The sequence below is a fragment of the Uloborus diversus genome, unplaced genomic scaffold, assembly GCF_026930045.1.
Source record: "Uloborus diversus isolate 005 unplaced genomic scaffold, Udiv.v.3.1 scaffold_924, whole genome shotgun sequence".
Classification (NCBI taxonomy): Eukaryota; Metazoa; Arthropoda; class Arachnida; order Araneae; family Uloboridae; genus Uloborus; species Uloborus diversus.
Window position 1 is genome coordinate 46087 of NW_026559148.1, and position 26608 is coordinate 72694.

Here is a 26608-nt window from a genome sequence, read left to right on the forward strand (position 1 = left end):
AGCCCTGGCTATAGGGCGGTAACTTACTGAAAGTACCATGCCTTGCCTGCAATCTTCGAGCCGAACTGAACCATTGCTTCGGTCACTTGTCTGGCCAGTGCTAATTCTATATTAGCTACCAGTTTGCTTGGCACTCTTGGCTTCCTCAAGAAGTCTTCCACCTCCTGCTCAAGCACTTCCTATTCCAGGCTGATAAGTGCTAATAAGCATGAAACTGCAGTTCTCGGATGGAATGACTGAGCTGGTGGTGTATTTCATATATTTCTGCCTTAGCCCTGGCTATCTTACTGAAAACTGAAGCATTTTGGATAAGGTATCTGAGGTGAGGAAGGCGGGGGAAAGTAAATCTGCCACATGGAAGCTTTATAGTGGGCAAGCTGTTGTTTCTGTCCTTAGTCATGAATTCTGAAATTCTTACAGTTGCGGAAACATAATATCCTCTCTGACAGAGGATCTTTTTTTTTCAAAAGGAAAATATGCAGACATAGAGATAATTTCGTTCTTACAGTTGACCTAACAGCGACATTGTCACCATCTAAGTAGTTAATGAGATTCAGGGCATTAAACCTAGTGGTGGTAATAAAACATGCCCTAGGTCTGGCACACGTAAGATCATAGCAAAGTTTGTGATCTCGGATACCTGGACCTAAAATTTTACCCTCTCTGGGCCAAGGTTGCTTATTGTTGTCTCTAATAGCTAATCGAAACTTTATTCAAAGAAGTCAGGCCATTGTTCGAGAAAGCATTGATTGCACCTGAAACATGATTTTACTCTATGTTAATTGACAAAATTCTTTTTTGTTGTGGAGACTATTTTAGTATCTGGAATGTAGAAACAAAGCCATACTGTTGCTCAAATGTACACAGGGATGAGATTCGTCAGACTTTTGCAAATTTGAGAAAGTTTTGACTTTTTATCATTTAAAACCTTTAAACTTTTCCCCATTTTTTACTGTTTTGTAAACAAAAAAAACTGTACCAAGCAAGGCAGACTTACCCAGCATTGTACCCTAAATTTCACCTATCTTGAGTTCTGTCAGTTTTTTTAAAAGAATCATCGGTGAACTGCTGCTTCGTCTACAGCAGCGGTTCCCAACCTTTTTCTCTTTGCGAACCCCTTGGAACAGGCAAAAAAGTTCGCGAACCCCCTGATGTTGAAATTAGTAACATGTAAGAAACAATAAAAAAAACAGCACGTTTGCTTTCCATTTTTTGCAGCATTTGATTGCAATAAACAAAAATATAATTGTAAAATATCATTAAGTGCAAACATTAATAAAAAGTTAAAACTACATCTACAAGAAAACAGGGCCGATCCTAGCAGGTGTGCAGAGTGTGCGCCGCACAAGGGTGGCCAAAGCAAGGGGCGGCCGCAGGCCGCATCATATAGTTCTTATAATCAAGCAAAATTTCTCAAGAATTTCTCACAAAATAACTTATAGTAAGTAGAATAAATATGCTGATTTTTAAATGTTCAATTATCAAAGTATGTGTCGATTTCCCGACAGCATAGCGTAGTTTAAGGAAAATAGAATGTTAGGGAACATTATGTTGGTTTATTGTCCATTAACATCTACTCTTAACACACATGGTTCATTTGGTTGCAAAGTTTGTGACAGAACCGGTAATCAGGCAAGGATACAGGGATGGGGAAAGGCCCCCCTTCTGAAGCATGAAATGGTGCAGTCTAAAAGGAGCACCGAGGGCTCCTTTTAGACTACACCATTTGGTCGGTCTACCTTTAGACATTAGTGGACGGTCCTTTTAGACCGGCCACTAATGTCTCCCCCCCCCCCCCCCCAAGCTTTTATAGACCTAAACAATGAAAACATATTTTATTTATTAAAAAAAAGCTATGCTGATTAGATACTCACGCAAGCATTTCAAACAACAAACTATATGTAACAAACTCTGTGTTTAACAATCGTGGATGCGTGGAGAGAAAGTGGAAAATTACGACTCCCTCTTGAGAGTAACATATATGAATGACGAACTAAAATGTTGTACTTTTCCCCCTTTGGGACAATTTTTCTGATTAAAATCTTGAATGAACTGCCCGGTTTCAGATCAGGTAGAAGGACAGGGCCCTTTCCCCGGTAAGCAAATTTAAATGTAGCTCCAAAACGAAGATCCAAAAGGATGCTATGACCTCCTCGACGAAACTAAAGAAGGCTTAAAATTGCGTTTCTAGGACTTTACTTTCGGAAAATTTTTCTGGTTGAACCATTGATCTTAACGACCTAATTAAGTCTGATTCATCTCTTCCACTTTAACTTAATCAAACATAGCCTAAAAAGGTTGGCTCCAAAATCCAAAACGTGTTTTCAGACGACAGCCCTTCTTATCATCAAACGTCATGTAAAATTGCTTTGGCATTTTTCGAAATTTTTGCAACTGAGGGCCCCGAAATCCATTCTCAAACATTACTACCATAGACAGTGTCAATTAGCGTCTTTAGAGAAGCCCCTAATTCCACCCGCTCTCACTTAACGTATTGAAAAGCGAATTAAAATTGCGTTTTTCAAACATCAGTTTCAAGAACTTTTGGGGAAAGACCCCGGATCCCCCTTTTCTCCAACGCAATCACTATGCCTGAAAATTTCGTTTTTAGACGGTTCCGTGGAGCCACAGCTTCCTGCCTTAAGTAGCCTGAAATTGACTTCAGTTTCAAAAACACAGTTCGTGAAGGCACACTGAACCCCCCACCCGCTCTTAGTCCCATCGTTATCAAACAATGCTTAAAATACGATTTTGGGACTTATATTTCTAAAGAATTCGGAGGAGAACTGCCAGGCTTATGTAACTTTTTACGGCGCTAGGGCATATCCATCAATCGTAGAGGTGAGGTGGACAAAAGTTTATATTTTTCAGATTTTAATGTTGAAAAATATCCGAATGATCCATAGAAGCTTCCCAGATTTGTTAACGTCACCAAAGATAATATAAAATTGCGATTTTAGAAGTATCCGCTTAAGAGCTCCAAAATCCTTCCTTCCCAAAAATAGCCCATAATGGATTTCAGTTCCGAAAAATATTTAGTTCGGAATATTTTCACGTTTCCCGTATTGTTTTCAAATCTAGCCAAAAACGGGATTTTGAAAAAATAGTGCCGAGAAATAACCGCAGGATAGCCGCCAGATCCCCTACCGTCACCAAAGGCGGCCTAAATTTGCGTTTTAAACTTATATTTCGAAATCTTTCCATGGGAGACGATTGAATCTACGTCCCTCTTGCAACGTCAACAAAGGTAACTCAAAATTGCGGGTATAAAATTTCAGTTTCGAAGATTTTTCGGGAAGAACGCCGATCCTTCCTAAGCTACGGTCTAAAAAAAAACTTCAAATTGATTTCAATTTTGAAAGAATTTTAGGAAAGAACTGCAACATTACTTTCACCTAAAGTTCCTAAAATTGCGATGTTTGATGTGAATTTCGAAAATTTCTTCATGCACCTTGAATATACTTCACTCTTTTATCCTTGCAACCAAACACAACTAAAGATTAACTAAAAATATTTTTCATACGCCAATTTCGATAATTTTCTTGGAGCAATCCTCCTCCCTGAACTCCTGACACCTCTCCCCACGCTTCCCCTTCCTCCGTCCCTTCTCTGATGTCACCGAAGAAAGACTATAAAATGCGTTTTCACGACTAGTAAACTTTGTTATCTATTACTTTCTTCAAAGACATAAATTGTACCTAAGGAGTTTCTTACTATGAAAAATTTCTTCCTTTTTATAAGATCATTCTTCTGCTCCCCCCCCCCCTTTTTTTTAAATTCGAACTTTGAATAGAAGTTTAAAGAAAGTTTTATATTGACGTTAGTCAAAATCTGCAAATTATTCTTGAGGGGCGGCACATTAGGTCTTTGCACACGGGCGGCCGACACCCTAGGATCGGCCCTGCAAGAAAAATTATAAACAAGAAGTTTTATAAACCAACTATTTTTTTTAAGCATACTTTAAATTGGGGAAAAAATCCTTAATGCGATATTTGTGGCTGTTTGACGGAACAAAGAAACTGAAAGTTTGGTTCAATGTCTGACAGTTTGAGTCTTAAATCAGGCTCTGCATTCAATCATCTACTTCGGTATTTATCTTTGAGATAAGTATAGGAGGAAAATCCTTTCTCGCACAGATATGTTGTACAAAATGGTAATAAAATTCGAATTGCTTTTTTGGACAAAACGGTATAGTCATTTCTTACACTGAGCCAGAAGTCAATTAACGAGAGCTCTTTAAAGGTAGTTTTCAATGAATTATCACAGGATAACTCGATGAGCATTTCCTTTTCAGGTAATGTCAGGGTGTTCTCTAAGCATGGATTTCCTTCAAAAGGATTGCGTATCCAGTTGTTTGAGAGAGGGACGTTACGCCTATTAGGAAAATACTCGTCAAAAGTTAGTTCAAGATGTTGCAGATGTTCACATACATTTCTTTTAACGATTTCATCAAGTTTCATTGAGTTTTCTGATAAAAAACTACTAAGAGAAGTGAAACAAGAAAACTCACCCATTTCCAGGCATTGGATCCAGAAATTCAATTTTTTTACCATAGCTTCAATTTTATCATATATTTTTATATATTAAGATAACGAAAATATTAACAACTGCACCTTGCAAGGAAAGATTTAATTCATTTAATTTTGAAAAGATATCAGCTAAATATGCAAGCCTTTGCATCCAAAGAGGATCGAATATGCAAGTGGACAAGTGAAATGGATGATCAACAAAAAATGCTTGGACTTCCTACTTCAATTCAAATAAGCGTGTCAAAATTTTGCCACGGGAAAGCCATCTAACTTCTGTGTGAAGAAGTAAAGTAACATGAAGGCTTCTCAATTCCTCACAAAGCGCGTGAAATAGACGGCAGTTTGTGGCACGTGATTTTATAAAATTTACAATTTTTACCGCATCATTCAAAGTAGCGGATAATTCTGCGGGAATACGCTTACATGCTAATGCTTGTCTGTGAATGCAGCAATGAGTCCATTCAATTTTCTCGTTGATGTTCTTTACTCGCACCACAAAGCCGACAAATTTTCCTGTCATTGATTTTGCACCATCCGTGCACACACCCACACACAAAGATCAATCTATTCCATTTTCTTCAAAGTAACTGTTGACCAGTTCGAAAATTGCTTCTCCAGTTGTGTTGGTTTTCAAAGGTTTTGCAAATAGTACATCTTCTTTAATTGTATCGTTAAAAATATACCTAACATAGACAAGTAATATTGCAGCGTTTGCTACATCAGTCGACTCATCAAGCTGGATCGCAAAATTATTCTCTTTTATTCTATTCACAAGTTCTTTCTCCACATTACTTGCCAAATCAGTAATTCTGCGTGATACTATGTTGTTTGATAGCGGAACCAGGTCAATTTTTTTTGCTGACTTTTCTCCCAACATACACTTAGCAATATCTTTAGCACACGGTCCAATTAAATTTTCTGCAATTGTATGTGGCTGTCCAGATCTTGCAATTCTATAACTGACTCGATATGAAGCTTCAAGGGCCATTTTACTATCTTCGTTGGATTCTAACAGGAACGTAGGGACGCTACACTTTTTATTATATTCCAATTTTCTTTTAAAATATTCGATAGGTTTGTCCTTGTGTGTCGGATGCTTTGTTTCGAGGTGTCTTCTCAGAAGTGACGGTTTCAAACTGCTGTTCGCTAGAACTTCGTTGCAGAGAAGACAAAGCGGTCTAGGTTCAGACTCTCCTCCAGTAAAATAAAAGCCCATTTGTAAATAGTCACTGTCATATTTTCGCTTTTTTCCTTTTTTCTCCCCTAGTTCACTTTTCTGTTTAGTCGGGGGAGGCGGCAGTTCATTACAGCTATCTATTTCAATATCCTGTGTTAATTCGAAAGTTATTGCTGATGTTGAGGGTTGATCGATTGACTGCTTGTCCATTTGTCACTCAACCAAACTACCAGTTTTCAACCATCGATCCATAACAGCAGAAAGTTATTAAATCATAAAAATTACCAACACGATTATAACTTCACAAGCAGAGTAGCAAGTTCACGTAGCAAAACCAATTGCAAACAAAATCACTTGTGTTCAAGCATCTCTAAAGTATTTCTAAATACGTCTGTTAACAACTATTTCCCCAGAACTATGAGCATGCTGATGTTATATATTTTTGAAAACAAACAGATGGGTAAAATCCAGTAATAAATTTTAAGTTTGGAGCCTTTTGCTGCTATTCGATGACTGAATTCGACGGAAATTCCCGAGTTATATTTCAACCAGATTAGAAATAATACCCCTATGATGCATTGTTTTAGAAATCTTTATTTTTTTCGACACATGTATATTATGTATATTGTTTGATTGACTCCACACGATGGCGCCTTTTTAAGGTCATCGTGATCCCCGCCACAGCTTAATACAACGTTTCTGCATGGCGCCTCGCAATAAAGAAGGAAGGATATCTCTTGTTGTCTATCGAAAAAAAAAAAAATGAGAAAATTTCTTTTTAACCAAGATTATAAAACCGCTGAAAGATTTTTTTTTTTTTTTTTTGAGCTTAATACAAGAGTCTGGCGCGTTTTCAAATTAAAAAAAAAAATTTAGTAACTATGTGTGCAAATTGAATATTTTATAATTTTTTACCAAACTAGGAAAAATCCGCCATTGCACCGAAATTTTCGCGAACCCCCTTCCTGCACCTCGCGAACCCCTGGGGGTTCGCGAACCACCGGTTGGGAACCTCTGGTCTACAGAATGATGATGGACAGTCAGGAATTTGTTGCAGGAAAACAAGGGCAGATCCAGAAATTGTTCAAGGAGGGGGTCGGTTGATTTGTTAACTTGCTTCTACTACGTACGTAATTTACTCATGCTTGAAGGATAAGCTTGACCGATTTCTTCCCATAACACTCCCTGAGATGTCTAGAATCGTGTCATTAAGGCTTAAATTTCGCAAAATACCCAAAGGAAGGCCTTCATGTTCCTCCTCCTTACATCATCAAAGATAGTCTGAACTGCCTTTTTGAAACTTCAATCCCGAAAAGTGTCTGATAGAGAGATCCGAACCTATTCCATTTCTTAAATGTTGTCAAGAATTGCCTACACTTCAGTTTTAGAACTTCAATTTGGAAAAATTGCCGAGGCAGGATGCCAAAAGGGAGGGGTGATCGCCCCTCTCTTGTATCCGTCCTTGCAGTAAAATTGTTAATGAACCTTTATTCTACATCTATTATTTTATTTTTAAAATGTAAACCTAAATATTGTATGATTTTCAATGCAAAATTTCACTTCATGCTTTTTTTTTTTTTTTAATTCTTTGCTAACTTTGAATTTCATGAGTATTTTCAGACTTTTTATATGCATTGTATTCTCATGCTACAGCACAGTGGTCTCATAATTATTCTTTTCCTTTTTACATTTAGAGCACTTCAGTTTCCGCCTGAAGCATGGCTGAGATTTTCATTACATCACTGCAGTATAACGTGGGTTGCTATTCCTCCTACTGGCAGAGTTAGAGTTTATGCTATAGGAGATTCTGGACATCTGTCCAAAGACAAAATGACTACGTACTGAAATTATCTATTTTTCTAAAATGTTTTGGCTTTGGTTACTTCTCTTTTATCTGCTTAATTCTTAGTCAACTATCCCCTTTTCTGTATGTACAATTTGATGGTGATTTATCAGAAAAATAGAGGCAGTGAGAAGCAAAGAGATGTAAGTTGATGTTTTCAAATTTTTAGTAAAACACCTTAAAAGTTCAGATCCTAGGTAGACTTTCATTATTTTTTTTTTCCTTAATCACGCTGTATAGCAGCATCTACCAGGGCTGCTAGTGCTATTTCATACCCTAAAGCAGAGGAGAGGTTCTCCTATCATTTGTACTGGTTATCTACAAATTTTTAATTTTGTCACTTATATATAAATCCCTTTTTTTCTCATTGCCTCAATGGGGTTGTTTCCTTCAGTCAAAAGTAGTACTTTTAGTCACTGAAATTGATAGAATAAGCAAAAAATAATAACATGGATCCAGAAAATACTTTCATTTTCCCAACAGTTATTTTTTAATTAATTTTTTAAAATGTCCGATTTTTCAAACAAGGCGTGGTCTTGATGAGGTCACAAATGATGATCTTTGGCACATCTTTCTATCGCGTTTCGACGTTATGATAATCAAGAAGCGAATTAAAATTGTGCTCTATGCTTGCTATCAACCCTATCGTTGCCAATACACGTGAGTAAAGATGGGAATTAATGATTTTGCTCTGTGAATGGCAACACTGAATGGCATTTCATCATTTGTGATGTCATCAGCAAGAAATGTAAACAATGAAAGTGCACCGATTTAAGTAATTTTTTTTTTAATATTAAACTTAAACAAATTATTTAAAAAAATGGTCAAATCCTATGTTTTTAAGCATGCTCTTTCAGGAAAAAAATACTTTTAAAATTTTGGAAACGACCCCATTGTAATTTGACAAAATTTATCTCATTTTCATACAACAAACGGTCATAACAGGGAACCCACTCAGGAAATGTCTGACAAACCTGTGATAATATTTCTTTCTCAGATATGTTATACTTAAGAAATTCATGCAATCACATGTATGTGTGTACGTTATTGTAAAACACCAAAATTGGAGAATGTTGACTTTCACCAGAAATATTTAGTCTTCCTCTAATCTCTTTGGAAGGCGAATTCACCGATTAATGTCAATGTTTACCAGATTTCGAACTTTCATGGTAACATAATACTTTGTTTTGAATTCCAGACAAACTCATTTTCAGGTATAAGGCATTCTTAGTATTTGATATAGTTGGAAATTGATTTACTTTATATTTCATTTTTTAATTTTTTGGGCATACATTTATTCTTACTTCACTTTAAATCAAAATTAAAAATATGAAATATTTAAAGCTTATATTTTTTGTTTTGAAAATATTTTGTATTGTTTAAAGTTGTGAAACACAATATCTGTAACCAGGTCCGTATTTAGGAAAGTGCCATTCTGTGCTGAGCATAGGGCAGCAAAATTTAGGAGACGGCAATGTTTTGATTTTTTACCCTTCCAAAAATTCACTTTCACAGCAAAGTGATATTCAAATTCAAACTCCAACTAAACCTTAACCGAAGAACCAAGGTTTCCCTAGGGCTTGCTGAATCTTCTGGGAGTGAATTCTGCAAAATGACTGTATGAAGTGTACAATCCAAATTTGGGAAACCGTCTAATACACAAATGTATTCAACTCAAACATTTTACAAAATTGATTTAATTAGTGTTTTTTGTACTTTTAATTAGTGTAATGTTATTAATTGATAGACATAATTATTCTACTGCAGTGAAATCTGATTATAACCAACCTCAAGGGACTGTAAATCTCGTTCGTTTTAACGGGAATTGTACACCCTTTCAAGCAATGTTAATAGTCACTTAAACGGGACTGAACATTTATTTCGTTGGAATGCATATTTCGTTGTGGCGAAACATATAAAAAAAATTTTCTTCCGATTTTGGATTTTTAAATTACAAACTGTTGGTTCACTGGTTGGTCTGCCCTAACTGTGAAAAAATTGCTTCAATACAGCATCCGATTTTTGATTTTTCTAAGCTAGGGAAAAACTTGAAACAACCACCCTTACCCATCTTTCTTTTAGTTTTTATTGCTTGTTTCAATGGAGGGGGGGAAAAAACAAATAGGTTGAATTTGCAGTCCCCCCACAAATTGCTGCCGAGTGCAGGGCCTTGACTTGCTTTCTCCTAGGTCACCAAATAACTTCTAGAAATGTGTTTCATGAGAGTTGAAATGCTCACTTTAATTGTTCATAAAAAGTTTTTTAGCAAAGAAAAATATAGGGACTTAAAAAGAAAAAAATAACGAGCAAGAAAACAAAAAAGCTTTTGTTTTTTGTTAAATCCTTTAATTAAAAAATATGGCAGAAAATTACATCATAAAAGCATTATAAGCAACTTGCTGATCCTGTAAACAATGTCTGCTACTGTGCCTGTAAAATCAATACTTCTTTCTGTGTTTGCATAGGCAGTTGTGTGGCTGCGTGGAGGGGAAGGCAAACTACATAGAGGAGCATAGTGGTGCACAGTGCCTTAAACACAGATCCGTCTCTTGTCAATCGTAAACGTAACTTTTTAGTTGATATTTTCACTTCATAAATTTATGAGGTTGCTTAATCTAGCAACACAGTGCACTATAGAACACAGTGGTCTTTTTTTTTTTTGTAGCAAACTACAACTATTTTATTACAAATGTAGTTTAACTACAACTTTTTTTTTTTTTTTTCAAAATGTAGCAACTACAAACTACTTTTGAAATGTAGTTGCTACTTTTCTACTTTTAAAAAAATAAATAAATAAAATGCATACACATCGTTTGAGAATTGAACGAAAAAATTCAGAAAGTAGTGATTGATAAATTGACTCATTTGAGCATGGAATATTACTAAGAATTATTTATTCTTTCTTTTCTTTACTGAGCCAATTAGTCATTCCAAACATTTTTTATGATTTTTATGAATACTCGCTGCAAGAAAGGATTTAAAAGTTCAAAGAAATCATTCTCAAATTTTTAGAAGTGCAACTCGGCTACTTGAAAATGTAAATTGATGCAGTCGCAATTTGATTTAAATTTTACATGGACAGACGTAGACATAAAATTGATTTAGATGATGAATAATATATTTTAAATAAAAGAGAAAAACTTTTAATTTTGATTATAGGAGTTTTTTTTTTTTTTTTTTTTTTTTTGAAATTATATTTTGTAGGAACTAATTAATAGATTTTGAGCTTCAAGTTAGGAGCCCTTACCTGGCCAATATCTCTTTCCTTACACCACTGATAAAATGAAAGAGAAGCGTTTTTCAATTTTACCCAATAACCTTGAAAAACTTACGATATCTAATAGTTGAATTTTATTATGTTAATATATCAACACTCAATCCAAGGGTCTGGCCAGAGGAAATGTAGGTCCTTTTAAGGACCCTTCACAAAAATCTAATTGGTAAAAAAGGACCCTTCACAAAATTCTAATTAGTTAAAAAGGACCCTTCACAAAATTTTGATTGACAAAATCGGACCTTGCATGAACAAATTTGTTAATAAATGAGTATGCAAACCAGAAATCTAATCTATATTGATGGATAAGTTTTGGTTAAACATTTTGAAATTTCACAAAAAGATTTGATTTTTCACAAAAAAATTTTTAAATTCACAAAAATAGGACCCTCTAAAAAAATCCTAGACAGATCCCTGCAATCAGTAAAAAAAGAAATGTAAAGAAATAGAAAAAATATCCCAAACAGCACTAGTATTTATAATCAAATGGGGATAAATATCCGAAATACAGTCGAACCTTGATATCTCGAACCTCCTTATCTCGAAACCCTTGATGTCTCGGTAAAAACATTTTTCCCCTGCATTTTCTATAAAAACCCCTATGTATTTTCCATAGTTATCTCGAAATTTATTTTTCGAAACCCTTGATATGTCGAAATTTTTGCACAGAAGCAAGTTTCAGTTGTCGTTTTTCTTTGGCAATTTTTGTAGTAAAACCAGTTCCAGGGCCCAGTTTTCATCTCTCTTCTTGGAAACTTTGTGATTAGGGGATTGAAGCAAGATAATAGGGAAGTGTTGGTATGAAAGGGGTGCTGTGTTTTCCCCAGAGTTTAGAATCTTTGTGCATTTCCCTCGAACATGTTGTCTACTTTGAGGAAAGGGGGTTGATTTCTCGCCAGTCAGTTTTCAAGTGAAAACGGAAAATGCGTTCCTCATTTTCATCATTCTGCTTTTTCAACTCCTACAAAATGGCTGCTGAAAACTTTTTTGAATGTGGCGAGCTACTAGTTGAAGATAAGAATTTTTTAAATTTTTAGGTGAAAAACCAAGTTGAAATTGTTGTTCATTTCAAAATCTCTTCCTGTGCACTTTCGACAATTATGAAATTTCAAATCTAGTAAAATATTGAAGACTACTTTATTGATCGTAATTCAAAGTGGTCTCATAGTACATATATAAATGCATATAGCATAGTGTGTGTAATTATGAGAGTTTCTAGTGTAATTTTTTTAAAACCTTGATAACTCAAAAACTCGATGTCTCGAATTTTTTCCCCGTCCCGAGAGATTTGAGATATCGAGGTTGTACTGTATGAAACATAACTAAGAATGCTTACTACAGTAAGATCTGTCTACAAGGATACTGTGGGGACCTGAAAAAATAGTGTTATAGACAGGTTATTGTTATAGACAGTTTCATTATTTATGCTGACATTTTGCTGGGACCAAGAAAAATATCGTTATAGACAGTTTTATTGTTATAGACAGTATTGTGTTACACACAGGTTTCACTGTATGCAGGGCCGCGCCGTCCCTATGTGCAAGGTCGTGCGGGGCACGACAGCGCCAAAGTCAAAAAGGCGCCGAGCCCTACCAATCAAAAGTGCTCCAAATGGAGGAAAAAATCTCCAACTAAAAAAAAAATAAAATTGAACTTTTCGGAATAAAAGTAGCAGTGAAATTATACTGCTCATTAAAACAAGCAATCATCCTTGCTGCCTATCTCAAGGAAAAAATATTGCCTTGTTTTGTCTAAATATGCTATTCAAAAGCGCAGTCTTTTACACTGAAAGCACATGATGCTAATAACTGCATACATTAGCATTTTTCTTCAACTATTTATGTATTAAATTAAAGAAAGAGGCACCCTTCTGGTTGCACCACCCCGTGCCCCCTCCCCTACAGAATGCTTAGTTGAATGTTTTTCAAAAATATATTTCAATACGGAAAGAATAAGGATGTTGGAGTAAAGCTTTAATTTCTTTTAAAACTCAATACTTTTAAAAAGAAATTTTGGAGTAAAAAATTCTCAATAGTTTCAGCTAAGTGATCAACTACTCCCACTCCGTCCTATTTCTTTTCTTTTTTCCTTGTTATTATTTATTTTTTCTAGTTCGCTCGAAAATAAGAAAGTTTTCAAAATGCTACTCCTCTGAATCCTCCCCCCACCCCCCAGCATTACAGACCATCTCAAATTTCGTTTCCAGATCTTCAATTTCGCGAAATTTTGCGAAAGTTCACGCATTCGAAACAACATTGCTTGAAACTGCATTCGAAAATCCGTTAAAATTGAGTTCTTAGAGTTTCAATTTCGAATGATTGCCAGTCCTAATGTTACCAAATATGATCTTACAATCACGCTTTTAAGACTTCAATTTAAGAAAATATTCGAGGAAGGCCCTTCGAACCTCCTTCGTTTAATGTAATCAAAAATTAGGTTTTTCAAACATGACTTACGAAAACTTTAAATTGGAATAGCCTCCGAACCACTTCTCTTAATACCATAGAATACTGCTTAGGTTTTTAGGAATTTAATTTTGAAAATTTTTCCAGGGGGAAGCTTCAGAATTCCTTCCTTGTAAAAATCTTCAAAGTTCTCTACAGTTGCGTTTTTGGAAGATCAATTTCGAAAAATTGGAGGAAAGAAAAGCAATTGATTTCTGTCTATAAAAAAAACCGATCGGGTAGAATCTCAGAGTTCCATCCCTTATTCTAACGTCAATAAATATGGCATATAATTACGTTTAAAGTGGTCAACTTTTATAAATTTCCGTGGAGCCCCTTGTACCTTTTTCCTCCATAACACCACTAAAGACGGTTTAAAATTGCGTTTTTCAAACTACAAGTTTCATAAATTTCCGGGGGAGAAACCCCGGACCCCTCTTATTAAAAGAGATTTTTTTTCAATTTGTGTCTCCCCCCGCTCCCCCCAAAAGAACTATTTTCTAGTTGCGCTACTGCTCCTGTTGTCATCCTTTGACAGGCATAAAAGTTTTGTTGATTGTTTATCACTTAGAGATTTAGATGGATATTCAAAGTGGCTTTAACTTAGATATTAAAATATTTTCTTCTTCCGAAACACATTATTAGCATATCAGAGGAGCTGCTGAACTCGGAATAATTTCGAGATATGAAGTCAAAACGTACACCATATTGCGAAATTAAATATTCACGCACTATGTTTTTATAAACTAAATGCCAAATTTTTTTTTCCATTTTATATTTGTCTACAAATCTTCCCTTCAGGTGTTAACTACATTTTTCTCGAACGCCAGAGCATAAGGGCGCTCAAAAGACATTTGCACGACGGCGCCGATCAGGCTTGGCGCGGCCTTGACTGTATGTGCTTCAATGTGCAATTTTAAACTACAGTTTACTCACGCTACAACTCGATTGGATTTACGCAAAATGGCTATATAGCCGAGTTTTCCTCAAGTAACCTGACGTGAATTCCTCACCCACAACACGAAAATTTTTGGAAGGGAATCGTAGGGCTTGGGTATTACCTTCTTTATTGAGTACTAATCATTAGTTTCATGAATGAACTTTCCTTTCAGCATGACTGAAGGCGTAAGTCCCCACGCCTTACTAGTTGGAACATCGCTTTGTGAATCGGCACTCCACATCTTTTCATTCTAAATATGAACTGATGATAAACATAATTTCATATAAGGGAACTGTTTATCTAAAGTTTAAAAATGGAAGGGAAAATAGAAAGTTTCTGGCAAAAGAGATGTAAAGATTTTCGATATGCTTGAACAACTAAAAAGTGTGTCGAATATAATTATATTGCATTTTATTACTGCTTCATACTGTGCATACAGTACTGTTTCATTTTATGCCCTTCTCTCCCATTGATTCTGTGCATCCTAACAGTATTTTATATTCAGTAACACAACTTTTTTAAAATACAGTAAAATTTCAATTCTCTAAATTTAAAAGGTTTTAAGAAGTTAAGAACTGGCTTAAAACAGCTTGAGGGGTGGATGTTTTCAAATGTCTAAAATAATTGGTTTGTTCATAAAAAATCGCACAGATGCCTTTTTTCACTGGGCGAAATTCCCAGCTACACGAGGAGTCTTGGAACGCATCCCTCGGGTAAGTTGAGATTCGGCTGAATATGCAGATGACATCGATACCAAAAGCTTTTTGCTTAACGGGCAAAGTTTGCATGAAACGAAAAGTTTTGGTTGTCATACATTTCTGTAACACTGCAATATTTATTGTTAGCTGACAGTGGCGTAGCTAGACCCGACTTTCGGGGGGGGTTAGTTCTTTTATATATATATATATATATATATATATATATTTATATATATATATATATATATATATATATTTAATATATATATATATATATATATATATTTAATATATATATATATATATATATATATATATATATATATATATATATATATATATATATATATATGTATTTAATATATATATATATATATATATATGTAAGGATCTCGGCTGGTCTAGGGGTATTCTTCACACAACAGAGCATGATGAAGGCATCGTACACTAATAAACATTTAATAATTGACAGCACAAGACGAATACAGGAACATAGAACAAGAAACATTAAAACATCGAGAACAACACGTCTTCCACCACACTTCCCATCATTCCTTCTTCAATCCGCCAAAACTGGTCGCGTCGCGCACAATCTCACTCCGCGCGTAGGAATACACAAGAGTTCGAGTTCTTAATAAAGTGTCTTATAAAATAATACATCACCACACTCGTCCATCCTGATTATTCACGTCCTCGTGAACTGGTAAAATTTCGTTGAGAGAAAAAAAAAATGAAATGTTCTAAAAAGTTTCTTGGAAAGAGGTAAAAAAAAAAAGGTCTGCAAATCCTTTGGAGTCGAGCTGGCATCAAGTCGTTGCTCCTCCATCGTCGTCATCATCATCATCGTTGTCGTAATCTTCATTACGGTAGTCATCAGCATCGTTGTCGTCATCATGGTAGTCATCATCATCGTTGTCGTCATCATGGTAGTTATCATCATCAGGTGGAGTTGAAGGCAGCACGACGTCAGTTGCACGCTCCGATCATCATCAAAAGCAGGATTTAAACAGGAACACCAAAAAAAAAAAAGAAAAACAAAAACACTAATATTTTTTTTTCTCCCCCTTTTTTTTAGGGACAAAGTTAGTCGGTTGGAGTTGTTGTCCATTTTTTCATAAAGTCAGCAGCAGATGAAGTCGAGTAAGGGCCTTCGTGTGTGCCAACTTTGGTGACCTCATACCGATTGTTTGGGTTGACTTTCGTTACTCTGTAGGGACCAAGAAATTTAGGTCGTAACTTCATACCTGTACCAAACTGAGTTCTTTGTATGGCAACGAAGTTGCCTATTTGATACTGAGTAGCAATTTTTCGTTTTTTATTAAAATTCTTCGTATTTTCCTCTTGAATTTTAAGTATGTTTGTTTTTGCTGTGTTACGAAGCAATTCTCTATCATCATGAAATTTTTGTTCATTTTCTTCTTCAAGTAAACTAAGTATTTCTAGATCTTCGTTCGAACGCATTTTTACACCTGTCAAGAGTTCGAATGGTGAAAATTTCGTGCTTCTGTGTTTTGTGGAATTCAGGATTTTCTGCAGTGCCGGGACAAATGTGTACCATTTTGTGGGATTATTTATCGAAAGTTTTGCAAGAACGGGGATCAATGTACCGTGGACTCGTTCGACTTGTCCGTTTCCCCGCGGTATTCCAGTTGTGATTTTTACATGCTGAATATTTTGTTTTATACAATAATCGCTGAATTCTCTTGACGTAAAAGCTGGGCCTTTATCGGTAACTATTCGAGAAGGATTTCCAAAAATACTCTCCTGAAATTCTAATTTTGAAATAACGTCATTTGTTGTAGTTGATTTTGTCGGGTATATCCATGTAAATTTTGTAAATGCATCGATAATAGTCAAAATGTGTTGATAGTTCTTATTTGTAGACATTAAAGGTCCTAAGAAATCGACGTGATAAGTGCTTAAAGGGCGATCATCTTTTGGAATTGGATTCAAAAATCCATCTTGCTTTCCACGTTTTTTATTTACCAAAATACAATGCACACAATTGGAAATAACAGTTTCGACAGCTTGTTTAAGGTTAGGGATAAAATAATTTTGTTGTACAACATCAACAGTTTTGGCTACTGCAAAATGACCATTTTCATGTACATGTTTGATAATCTCTGTTTGCATACCTTTGGGTATAACGAGCAATTCGCGATCATTTATCAATTTGTACAAAACACAATTTTTAACTACATAGTCATTTACTTTATTTACCTTGACTAGGGCAATTACTGTTTTTAAATTTTCATCATTTTGTTGAGCTGCAGCGATTTGATCTGTCAAGCAATTTTGAGTTATCATCATTACAGGATATCTACTCAAGGCATCTACATGGTTCATTTTTGTTGCGGGGCGATGAATTATATCGTAATTAAATTCTTCAAGCAACATGGCATATCGGGCAATTTTAGGTGATATATCTTTCTTAGATAATGTTTTCTTGAACGCGTCACAATCAGTAACAATCATAAATTTAGTATTCAAATAATGTCGAAATTTTTTAATTGCTTCAATGACTGCTAACATTTCAAGTTCATAGCTTGAATAATTTTCTTGCTGAGGGGTCGTTTTTCTACTAAAGTAGTAAATTGGGTTATAGTTGTTATTCGAAGACTCTTGTAGGAGTATAGCACCAAATCCGTGTTTACTTGCATCAGTGTGTAACTGAAGTTTTGCGCCAGGACGAAAAATGTCGAGAACAGGATAAGAAGTTAACTTTTCCTTCAAAACAGAAAATGCCTGATGTTGTTCTGGTCCAAAAACAAATGGAGCTGATTCCCGAAGCAAATCACTGAGTGGTTTAGCAATTAATGCATAATGCTGAATAAATTTTCGGAAGTAACCAGTAAGTCCTAAAAATTTTTGTATGTCTTTCACATTCTTCGGCAGGGGAAAATTTTGAACTGCAGAGGTTTTGCAAGAAGAGGGCATTATTTTTCCATTTTTAATCACATGACCCAAAAATTCTATTTCTCGCTTGAGAAATTGGCATTTCTTAATATTTAGGTCGAGTCCATACTCAGAGGCAATTTGAAGGACTTTTCTCAGCTTGTTTATACCATCCACTTCATCAACGGAAGGAATAAGAATATCATCCATGTAAATAATGACGGTCTGATCAATTAAAAGTTCACGAAAAATGCAATTAATATATTTCTGGAATAATAAGGGGCTTCCACTTAATCCGAAGGGACATTTCTGGAATTCATACTGGGCATTATGAGTGACAAATGATGTATACTTCTTACTGTTTTCTTCAATATCAATATGAAAAAATGCATTTTTCAAATCTAATGTAGTAAATGTCTTCGCTGAACTTAAAGAGTCTAAAATTTCATCAATTAAAGGTAAAGGATAGTGATCTTTAATTGTTTTACGGGTTTAGTTTGCGGTAATCAACACATAAGCGATATGAATTATCTTTTTTCTTACAAAGTACGATCGGTGAAACAAAGGAACTACAACTAGGTCTAATAATATCTTTTTCAAACCAATCAGCAATCTGAGAATCTACGATTTCTTTTTGCAAAGGGGATAACCGACGGGGTTTGCTTACAGCAGAAATCTCATCTTCTAAATTAATTGACATCTTTAAATTGGTCGTTTTAATTTTATCAGGCTTATAACTCTTAATTAAATGACTAACTTCTTCACGTATTTGAGGGGTTTGAATATGTGCAAGGTCTAATTCAGGTTCATTGGGCACAATATTTGCGACATTCAACAAAAAATTTTCATGTTTTCTCAAGTTACAACCATTTTTATCAACACATAAAATACCTTGATTAATAACATCAGTACCAATAATTGCATCCACATTTAAAATATCATCATCAACTACATAAATCAATGTCGAGAACATACAGTCATCAATTTCAATATCAGAAAAGAAAGTGCCAATGGGACAATAAGTTTTGTTTCCCAAGCCGGAAAATGTTGCACTTGTAGGTTTTAAACTTATATTTCGGAAATTTTTAAAAATTTTATTTGAAAGCGCGGTTAGCTGTGATCCAGTATCAATTAGAGTAGTTATAACTGAATCATTTATTTTAGCTGACTTCAACATGTTGGAGTTAATTTGGAAAGAATTACAAGTTTTATGAGCATAGTCGGTCGTTTCCGTGGGTGAAAATGGAGTCGGATCGGCCTTGCATTTCGAAGAATTCGAAAAAGATCTCTTATCAGTTGTTTTCTTTTCACAATCTTTACTAACATGGCCAAAGCCTGAACAAAAAACACAACGTTTTCCTTTGTTTTTTGTTGGACAGTCATACTGCAGGTGGGAATCATTTCCACAAAGAAAACAAAATTTGTTCATCTTTCTTTCGTTATGTTCGTTATATCTGGCTCCTAGTGAATTTTTTTCCAATCGAGTTGAAACTGGAAAAGGTTTAAACGCTGTATTTTTTCTCGAATGTGCATCAGCAGACATTTCAGAATATATCTTCAGCTTATTTCGAAAGTCATGAATATTCAAGCAATTATACAAAACACTTTTATTAAATGGCGTATCATCTATTCCGTTTATTATATAATGCATTAATGATGAATCATCAATATTAGCCGTCGAACCAATCTGACGCATCTTAAAAAAATATTCTTCGACACTTTCATTATAACGCATTTTTCTGTTCGAAAGCAATTTGTGTACCTCAGCCGGACAACGACTGTCGGAGAATTCCGCAAGCAATAATTTTTTTAACGTCTGCCAAGACGTTGGCAAAATTTCGCTATCAATGAAAAGTTTTGCTTTTCCTACTAGTAATCGTTTAGAAAATAACAAAGCTTGCAAATCACTGAGATGTAGAAGTAGGATCGCTTCTTCAACGGAATCTATCCAAATGTTGACGTCGGACATTGCGTCGCCATTGAAACGTTTAACTAGAGTTTCGAAATCAGAAAATGTAACGTACGGTAATGCGGTGTTTGGATTATGAACATTTGTTATTATATTTGTTTCGTTATCGTTAGGATATTCGGTTTCAGTTTGCACTGTAGCAGTTGCAGCGCCTTTAGGTTTTTGATCTCTCTTTTTGGACTTCATTTTTTCCACACCACGTCTGTATGTTTTCGAAATAAGGAATTGAAAATTGTGAAAAGAGTCACTCACCGCTTAAAGTTGAAGGAACAGCTACACGTTGAAACTTTCAAAGGGGCGAGGTTTCGGAATCAAAGGCCGTGCCCCCATTTGTAAGGATCTCGGCTGGTCTAGGGGTATTCTTCACACAACAGAGCATGATGAAGGCATCGTACACTAATAAACATTTAATAATTGACAGCACAAGACGAATACAGGAACATAGAACAAGAAACATTAAAACATCGAGAACAACACGTCTTCCACCACACTTCCCATCATTCCTTCTTCAATCCGCCAAAACTGGTCGCGTCGCGCACAATCTCACTCCGCGCGTAGGAATACACAAGAGTTCGAGTTCTTAATAAAGTGTCTTATAAAATAATACATCACCACATATATATATATATTTAATATATATATATATATATATAATCGCTTGGAATTTTTTCCTTTTCTTCTTTTTTTTTTCTTTCTCTTCTCTCTTCTTTTTCTCTTTTTTTTCGAGACTAACTTTTCGGGGGGGGTTTTGTCCCCAAACCCCCCCCCCTTAGCTACGCCCCTGTTAGCTGACCAGGGCAGTAAAATATCATCCTTTCTATGATATTTACTGTAGCTTCCATATTAGGCAGATATTGGCACAGTAATATCGTTGACATCTAAAATATTCATCAACAGGACATTCTCTGCTGCCAGAAAAGATAAACGCAGTATTAAATTGGCAGTTACTGCTTAATCTTTTCTTTCTAAGCCATGTGCTATTCAAGGGGAATATTGGGGAAATGTGAAAATTTCAATGCTAAACGTCAAACAGGTGGAACATGTGGAGTCAAAATAATATCTCTGAGCTCAGCTCATAATTTTCAGAGTCTTACAAATCTGGTTGGTGCAAGTCAGATTCGTTTGAAACCTCGTTTCTTTCTTTTCTTTTTTTAAAAACTTTATTTAAAAGTATTTTCCAGAAATCTCTACAAGGTAGGTTTTTTGTATCGAACTGCTCGTTACTCTATTTTAAAAAAGTAGTGCGCTACACTACAAACTACTAAAAAAATGTAGCTACTACAGTAGCGTCACTCCTTGTAGCTTACTGCTTCCAACTACTGAGAACATTTTATAACATTCTTTGATCTTAGATGTAAGTATCTCCCTCTTCACTGAGCTGCTCAGAAAAATATTTTTCATTGGAATATTGCCATAGGCGGATTTAAGACTGAGTTCCTGGGGGGGGCAGGATTTTTTTTTTTTTTGGAGAAACATTTTTAATTGCCCTTACACAATTCTTAATTTATACATTTGATAAGAAATAAAATTGAAGCACACTTTGCTTAGGAGTTTCAAAGACTTGTCTAATTATTTTCAAGGTTTGGTTGGTTAGATTGGGTTTTTGGTTCAAGAGCCCTTGTAGGCTATACTGCGCCAATTCTTTTCAGGGATTTTAGAACCTATCAATAATTTGCACTTTCCAGCCTCTGAAATTGTGTAGTAGATTATACACTTGTACAGTATTGTTCAAACTTTGTAAGAAACGGCTATTTTAAGTTTAAAAGAAAAAATAAACTTTAATTTCTTATTCAAAAAAGAAAAAATCATGATTTTTTTTTTTGTTATAAGATTTTGGAAGATAAGTTGTTACTATATAAACTCCTCCCAAAACTGGGAACATTGTCCCCTTTGCCCCCTCCCCCCTATAAATCCACTCATGCTCTTCTGTACTGTTCAAAAACGAAAAAATAATAATTTTTTTTTTTTTTTAAATTTTTGGAAGATGTGCTGTTACTACATAAAGTCCTCCCAAAACTGGGGGTGCATTGCCCCCCTCTGACCCCCCATAAATCCGCCCATGAATATTGCTAACTAAAATGAAGTTTAGTTTATTAAAATTTTAATGTGTTTTGAATATTGCGCTACGCTTGTAGCATTTTGTCTTGATGGGTATTTTAATGAATTCAAAGCCGGAGCATACATTTAAATCTAAAAACCACAGAACATTTTTTTTTAATGTTTTATAGTTCTGTATACCTATACCAGTTCTATAATAGTTCTGAAAATATGCTTAATTCTTGTGTCAAGCATCAATAAAGTGACCAGATGCCCCATTTTTAATGAGACAGTCCCACTTTTTTTGTCCTGGTGGCAAAATACCCTGCCAAAATGTCAAGGTTTTCTGTTAATGATCTGCCAAACAATAAAAATAATAATACAAATTTTTTTTCAATAATTTTGTCGATTGAATGCATAAAAAATGTATTGAATTCAGCTTGCCAGGAATAACTGCAGTATTTGAAAGGCCTTTTTCTTTCGTGAAAAAAATTTGGACATTTGAAAAATAACTGTCAATAGAAACTTGAAAATATCTTTGTTAATTTTAGGTTTTTTGTTACGATATAGAAATTTTCTTATTAAAATTGCTTCCAACAGTTTACCTATGCTGGTTATACCAAAGAATTTGTTGTGTGTTGTTAGAGTTATTTTTCGTTTAGTAGTTATATACTGTATTTCCGTACATCCAGAGTTTTGATTAGAAAAATCTGGTCACATTAAGTATTAAGGAACACAATCACAATTCTAGATGTATTATGTTGAAACATAATCTTATTTTTAATAAAATTTGAAACATATGTTTCAGCTTGAATTAAAAAATTGTCAATTAATTTCTTAATTTGATACTTGTTGCTAACATGATTTCTGTTAAAAAGCTCCTAACTGTTGGCACTGACAACGCAGTCATTTTAGTCTGTGCATTCTTAATTTATTTTTTGTAAGGATTTCATTCTTTTTTTTTTTTTTTTTTTTTTGTATTTTTTTAATAATCTCAACTTTTTCATTTTCTAGTTTAAGTATTTTTTTTTACTTCATTTTTTATTATTACTATTCTTAATTTTCTAATTATTTGTTTTTAATTATTATTTCAAAGTAAAATTTAACCTTGTTTTATTTTTATAAAATTAACATAAATAAGCTTTTAATTAGCATTGACAAGATGTTAAATGGTCTGAAACATCTCCATACACAAAACAATCCTTTTGGCAATACCTTGTTTACTATGAATCATGATTTATTGTATTTTATTTTTTGCTTTGTACCCAAGAATAGTCTTATGCCCACTTTTCTTTTACCTCCCTCCACTCCTAGAAATTTCCATTTTTCTTGCACATTAGCTAAAACAGCTCGTTAAATAAATGAATATTAAATTAATTGCATATTGTGTTTTAGTTCTGTCTGGAAACATGTTTCTAAAATAGATATAAAGTAGTGTAAAATGAAAGGAAATTTAGATGTTATTATTTTTTACTCATTGTTATTTGGTGCAATGAACATTGCACCAAACCAAGATTATTAAATGTAAAAAATGAGCTTATTATATTTGTTTAAAAATTATGTATGATTTAATTTGAAAACTTATCTGTGGACATTTGTTAAAAGTTTTTCTCTATATCAAGTTAATGTAACGCTTGATTACAATATTGCCTTGCATATCACTTTTGTATTTAGATTTTTTCTATAAGATGCATTTCTTGTTTCCCTCTTATATTATGTGATTTTGTGAAAGTGTACTATAATTAGGGCAAACCTAACCTGGCAGCATTGTGAAGGCTGGACAGATCCTAAACACAGCCTTTCGACACTGCCGGTTAGGTTTGCCCCAACTATAGTTGTTCTAGTTTGTAATTGGATTTTTGAATGGTTGATTATGTACTCTGTTTAAAACTTCGTTTAAAATGTCAATCTTCTAAAGTAAATTTGTCTTTTGCAGAAAGTACAAAACACATTGATTCATGCAAGAAAATGCTTCAGTTTTTACCAATTGTTGCTTGATGTTGTATTGTTGCAAATCTGTCTTTGCTTGCTTGAAAGAGACTTGTTTTAAGAAATTGAAACAAATGTTTAATACCTATGAATAAAATATTCTTTTAGCAAACTTGTAGCTGCATTTTTTTTTCTTTTAAATCTTGATAACCATTTTAAAGGAGAAAGCATCTTTAAAAAAAAAAAAATTTAATGCTTATTGCAAATTTGTAATTGACTTGCTTGAAACAGACCTTTTTTCAGGAAATGAAAAAAAAAAATCATACAGCTGTTTGCAGGGATGTTTTCATAGGTATACTCTCAAACGTTTTTTAGACATATAGGGTATACCCTCAAGCTTCAATAATTTTCATATTAAGATGAATTATGTATAGCATCGCATACACAAATTGCGCGCAGTGAATTACTGGAAGTATACCCTCAAAAAAAATTGATGGGGAAATCACTGGGAATGATGAAAAATATGAAAAAGTATTATTTTAGCTAACAACTTTCAGTTGTAAATTGCCTTTCTTTTTTTTACTCTTGATAAGCATTTTAAAGGGCATAGAAAAATATTTTTTAATATGTACTGTAAATCTGTCCTTGCTTTCTTAAGACTGCTTTATTAAGTACAGTCTGAGTAAAAACTTTAAGTCCAGTGCACTTTTTTGAGAAATTGGACACACCTTAATCTTAGGATCAAAAAGTCATATGAGTGATAATTATTAACCTTAAATACAAGTAAAAAAGACAAAAAAAATTAATTGTAAGTGTTTCATTATCAGAAAATATTACTGATCAGTATTTGACCTGAGTAAAATCTTTAAGGCCAACATAGAAAAAAGCATATGAGGACAAAAATTCAAATATTTATAAGCTTGTGTGGGAGTCATTCCTTCAAATTACTTCAAATATTCTTGTTTTCATGAATGAAACTAGTTTTTGACCAAATTCGGGATGTATTTTTTACCATTCATCTTTGATGGTAGATTTCAGTTCCATTGATGAAGTAAAATGTATCTCCTTTGCATAAACTCTTCTTGCTAAGTCACCCAATAAGTTCTCTATTGGGTTAAGATCTGGAGACTTAGTTGGTCATTTCAAAGTTTCAACATTGTTTACTTGGAGCCTATTTCTTGCACAGTTACTCGGATGGATAGATGAATTGTTTTGCTGATATTTTCAATTTTCCCCAGCAATAAATTCAGCATTTGGTAAAAGATAACTTGGGAAGAAATTTTGATATGCTTGTGAGTTCATTTTACATGAAACAAGCGCAACTGAGCACACACCATTGTAAGCAAAATACTCTCAAGTTCTGACAGAGCCTCCATCTAATTGGCGCTTGTAAGATATTCCTTTTTCTTTTCGTAAATCATGCCAATAGTACTTCCGTCCGTTTGGTCCATCCAAACTTCACTTCTTTTCGTTAGAAAAATTTATTTGTATTCATTGGTTATCCCAGGTCATGATTTCCTAGCTAAAGTTGAAACGCTCTATATTGTGCATTTTCAATAAATGATGTTTAAGCAATTTTTCAGCATTAATAAAATTTCCACACCTTCTAATTGTGTTATATATCGTTTTTGACAAACATTTAAACCTATCGTCTGAATAAGTTTCCTGGTTGAGTACTTTTCAGATAATGTAATAATTTCGAAACTCTTCTTCCATGACAAGAGGACAAAGCTTTAAGTTTTCCGGGGTTTTCTTTTTACCCTAATTGTGTTTAAATCAAACAAAAATGTTGACTTCAGTCTTCGATCTTTCTATTTTTTCGCAATATTACGTTTACTTATCCTTGTTGAAGAAAAAGCTTCAATCTGCCCTCTTTCTTGAACAGTTAACCTTTTACCTTACGATATCATCACAAGTAGGACAAAGACTTTGAAGAAATTAATCACAAAACTGCAAGTTGAAGGGTTTCCACAATCTTGTTAACTGAGGTGACATTTATTACAGTATAAGTACTTGCAGTTTTTTAAAAATGCTAGTGGCCTTAAAGTTTTTACTCAAGCTGAAATGCTAACTTTGAATAAACCATTGCTTTTCTGGTTATTGCATGCTTTACAAATCCTGTCTGTTGCGTTATTTCTTACCAATGAACATTAATAATTAATAATACAATAATATTAAAATCCCTTTAGTTTCATTTTCCTTTTTTCCAAGAAAATTATACTGGCCTTAAAGTTTTTACTCAGACTGTAAGTTTTAAAAAAATCATATGGGTGTTTAATTTTATGCCTATGAATAATTTTTTCAGCAAATTCTCTGCTGTTGAAAAGGTTTTTTTTCTTTTTTTTAAATCTTGATAAGCATTTTAAATAGGATAGCATTGAAAATGTATGTCTTTGCACTTTTCAATCTGCATTGCTCTCTTAAAACAGACCTTTTTCAAGAAAATGAAACAAATGGAGCTCATTTGAACCTGGAATAAAGGACACGTATGAACCTGGTATGTTTTACTAGGATAACTTGCAGTAAAAATGTTGAAAAACTCTCAAATGTTGGCAGTACCAGTCCTACCTCTCTTCGCAAACTGTTGGAGCTTGAGCTGAGCCTTTTTTTTTTTTTTTTTTTTGTGGTAACAACTACTTTGTTTTTTGAAGTATTGCATGTGATTTCACTTTGGCTTCTTTTGAGTGAAAACTCAGTTTCAACTAACTGATAAGCTAAACTTTATTATTGCAAACTGTTGCATGAACATTCGGGTAAGTTTATAACAATGTTTTTTTTTTTCATTGAATTATGAAATATATATATTTTTTAAGTTAGTCCTAAGGTAGAAGGTAATGAGGCACTTGCAATCTGTGTCTGAGGCAGAAATAAGC

At 34.1% G+C, this 26608-nt stretch overlaps 1 protein-coding gene across 4 annotated transcripts in view; it reads left to right on the forward strand.

Annotated features, from left to right (window-relative positions):
* Positions 1–23900, forward strand: part of LOC129234026 (serine/threonine-protein phosphatase PGAM5, mitochondrial-like) — a 39264-nt gene extending 15364 nt beyond the window's left edge. For all 4 annotated transcript variants that reach the window (XM_054867930.1, XM_054867927.1, XM_054867931.1 and 1 more), the window contains exons 6-7: positions 7401–7544; positions 23743–23900. In XM_054867930.1, the coding sequence (XP_054723905.1) occupies positions 7401–7544; positions 23743–23761 (163 nt within the window). In that variant the 3' untranslated portion in view covers positions 23762–23900. The remainder of the gene's footprint in view (positions 1–7400; positions 7545–23742) is intronic.
* Positions 23901–26608: the final 2708 nt, after the last annotated feature.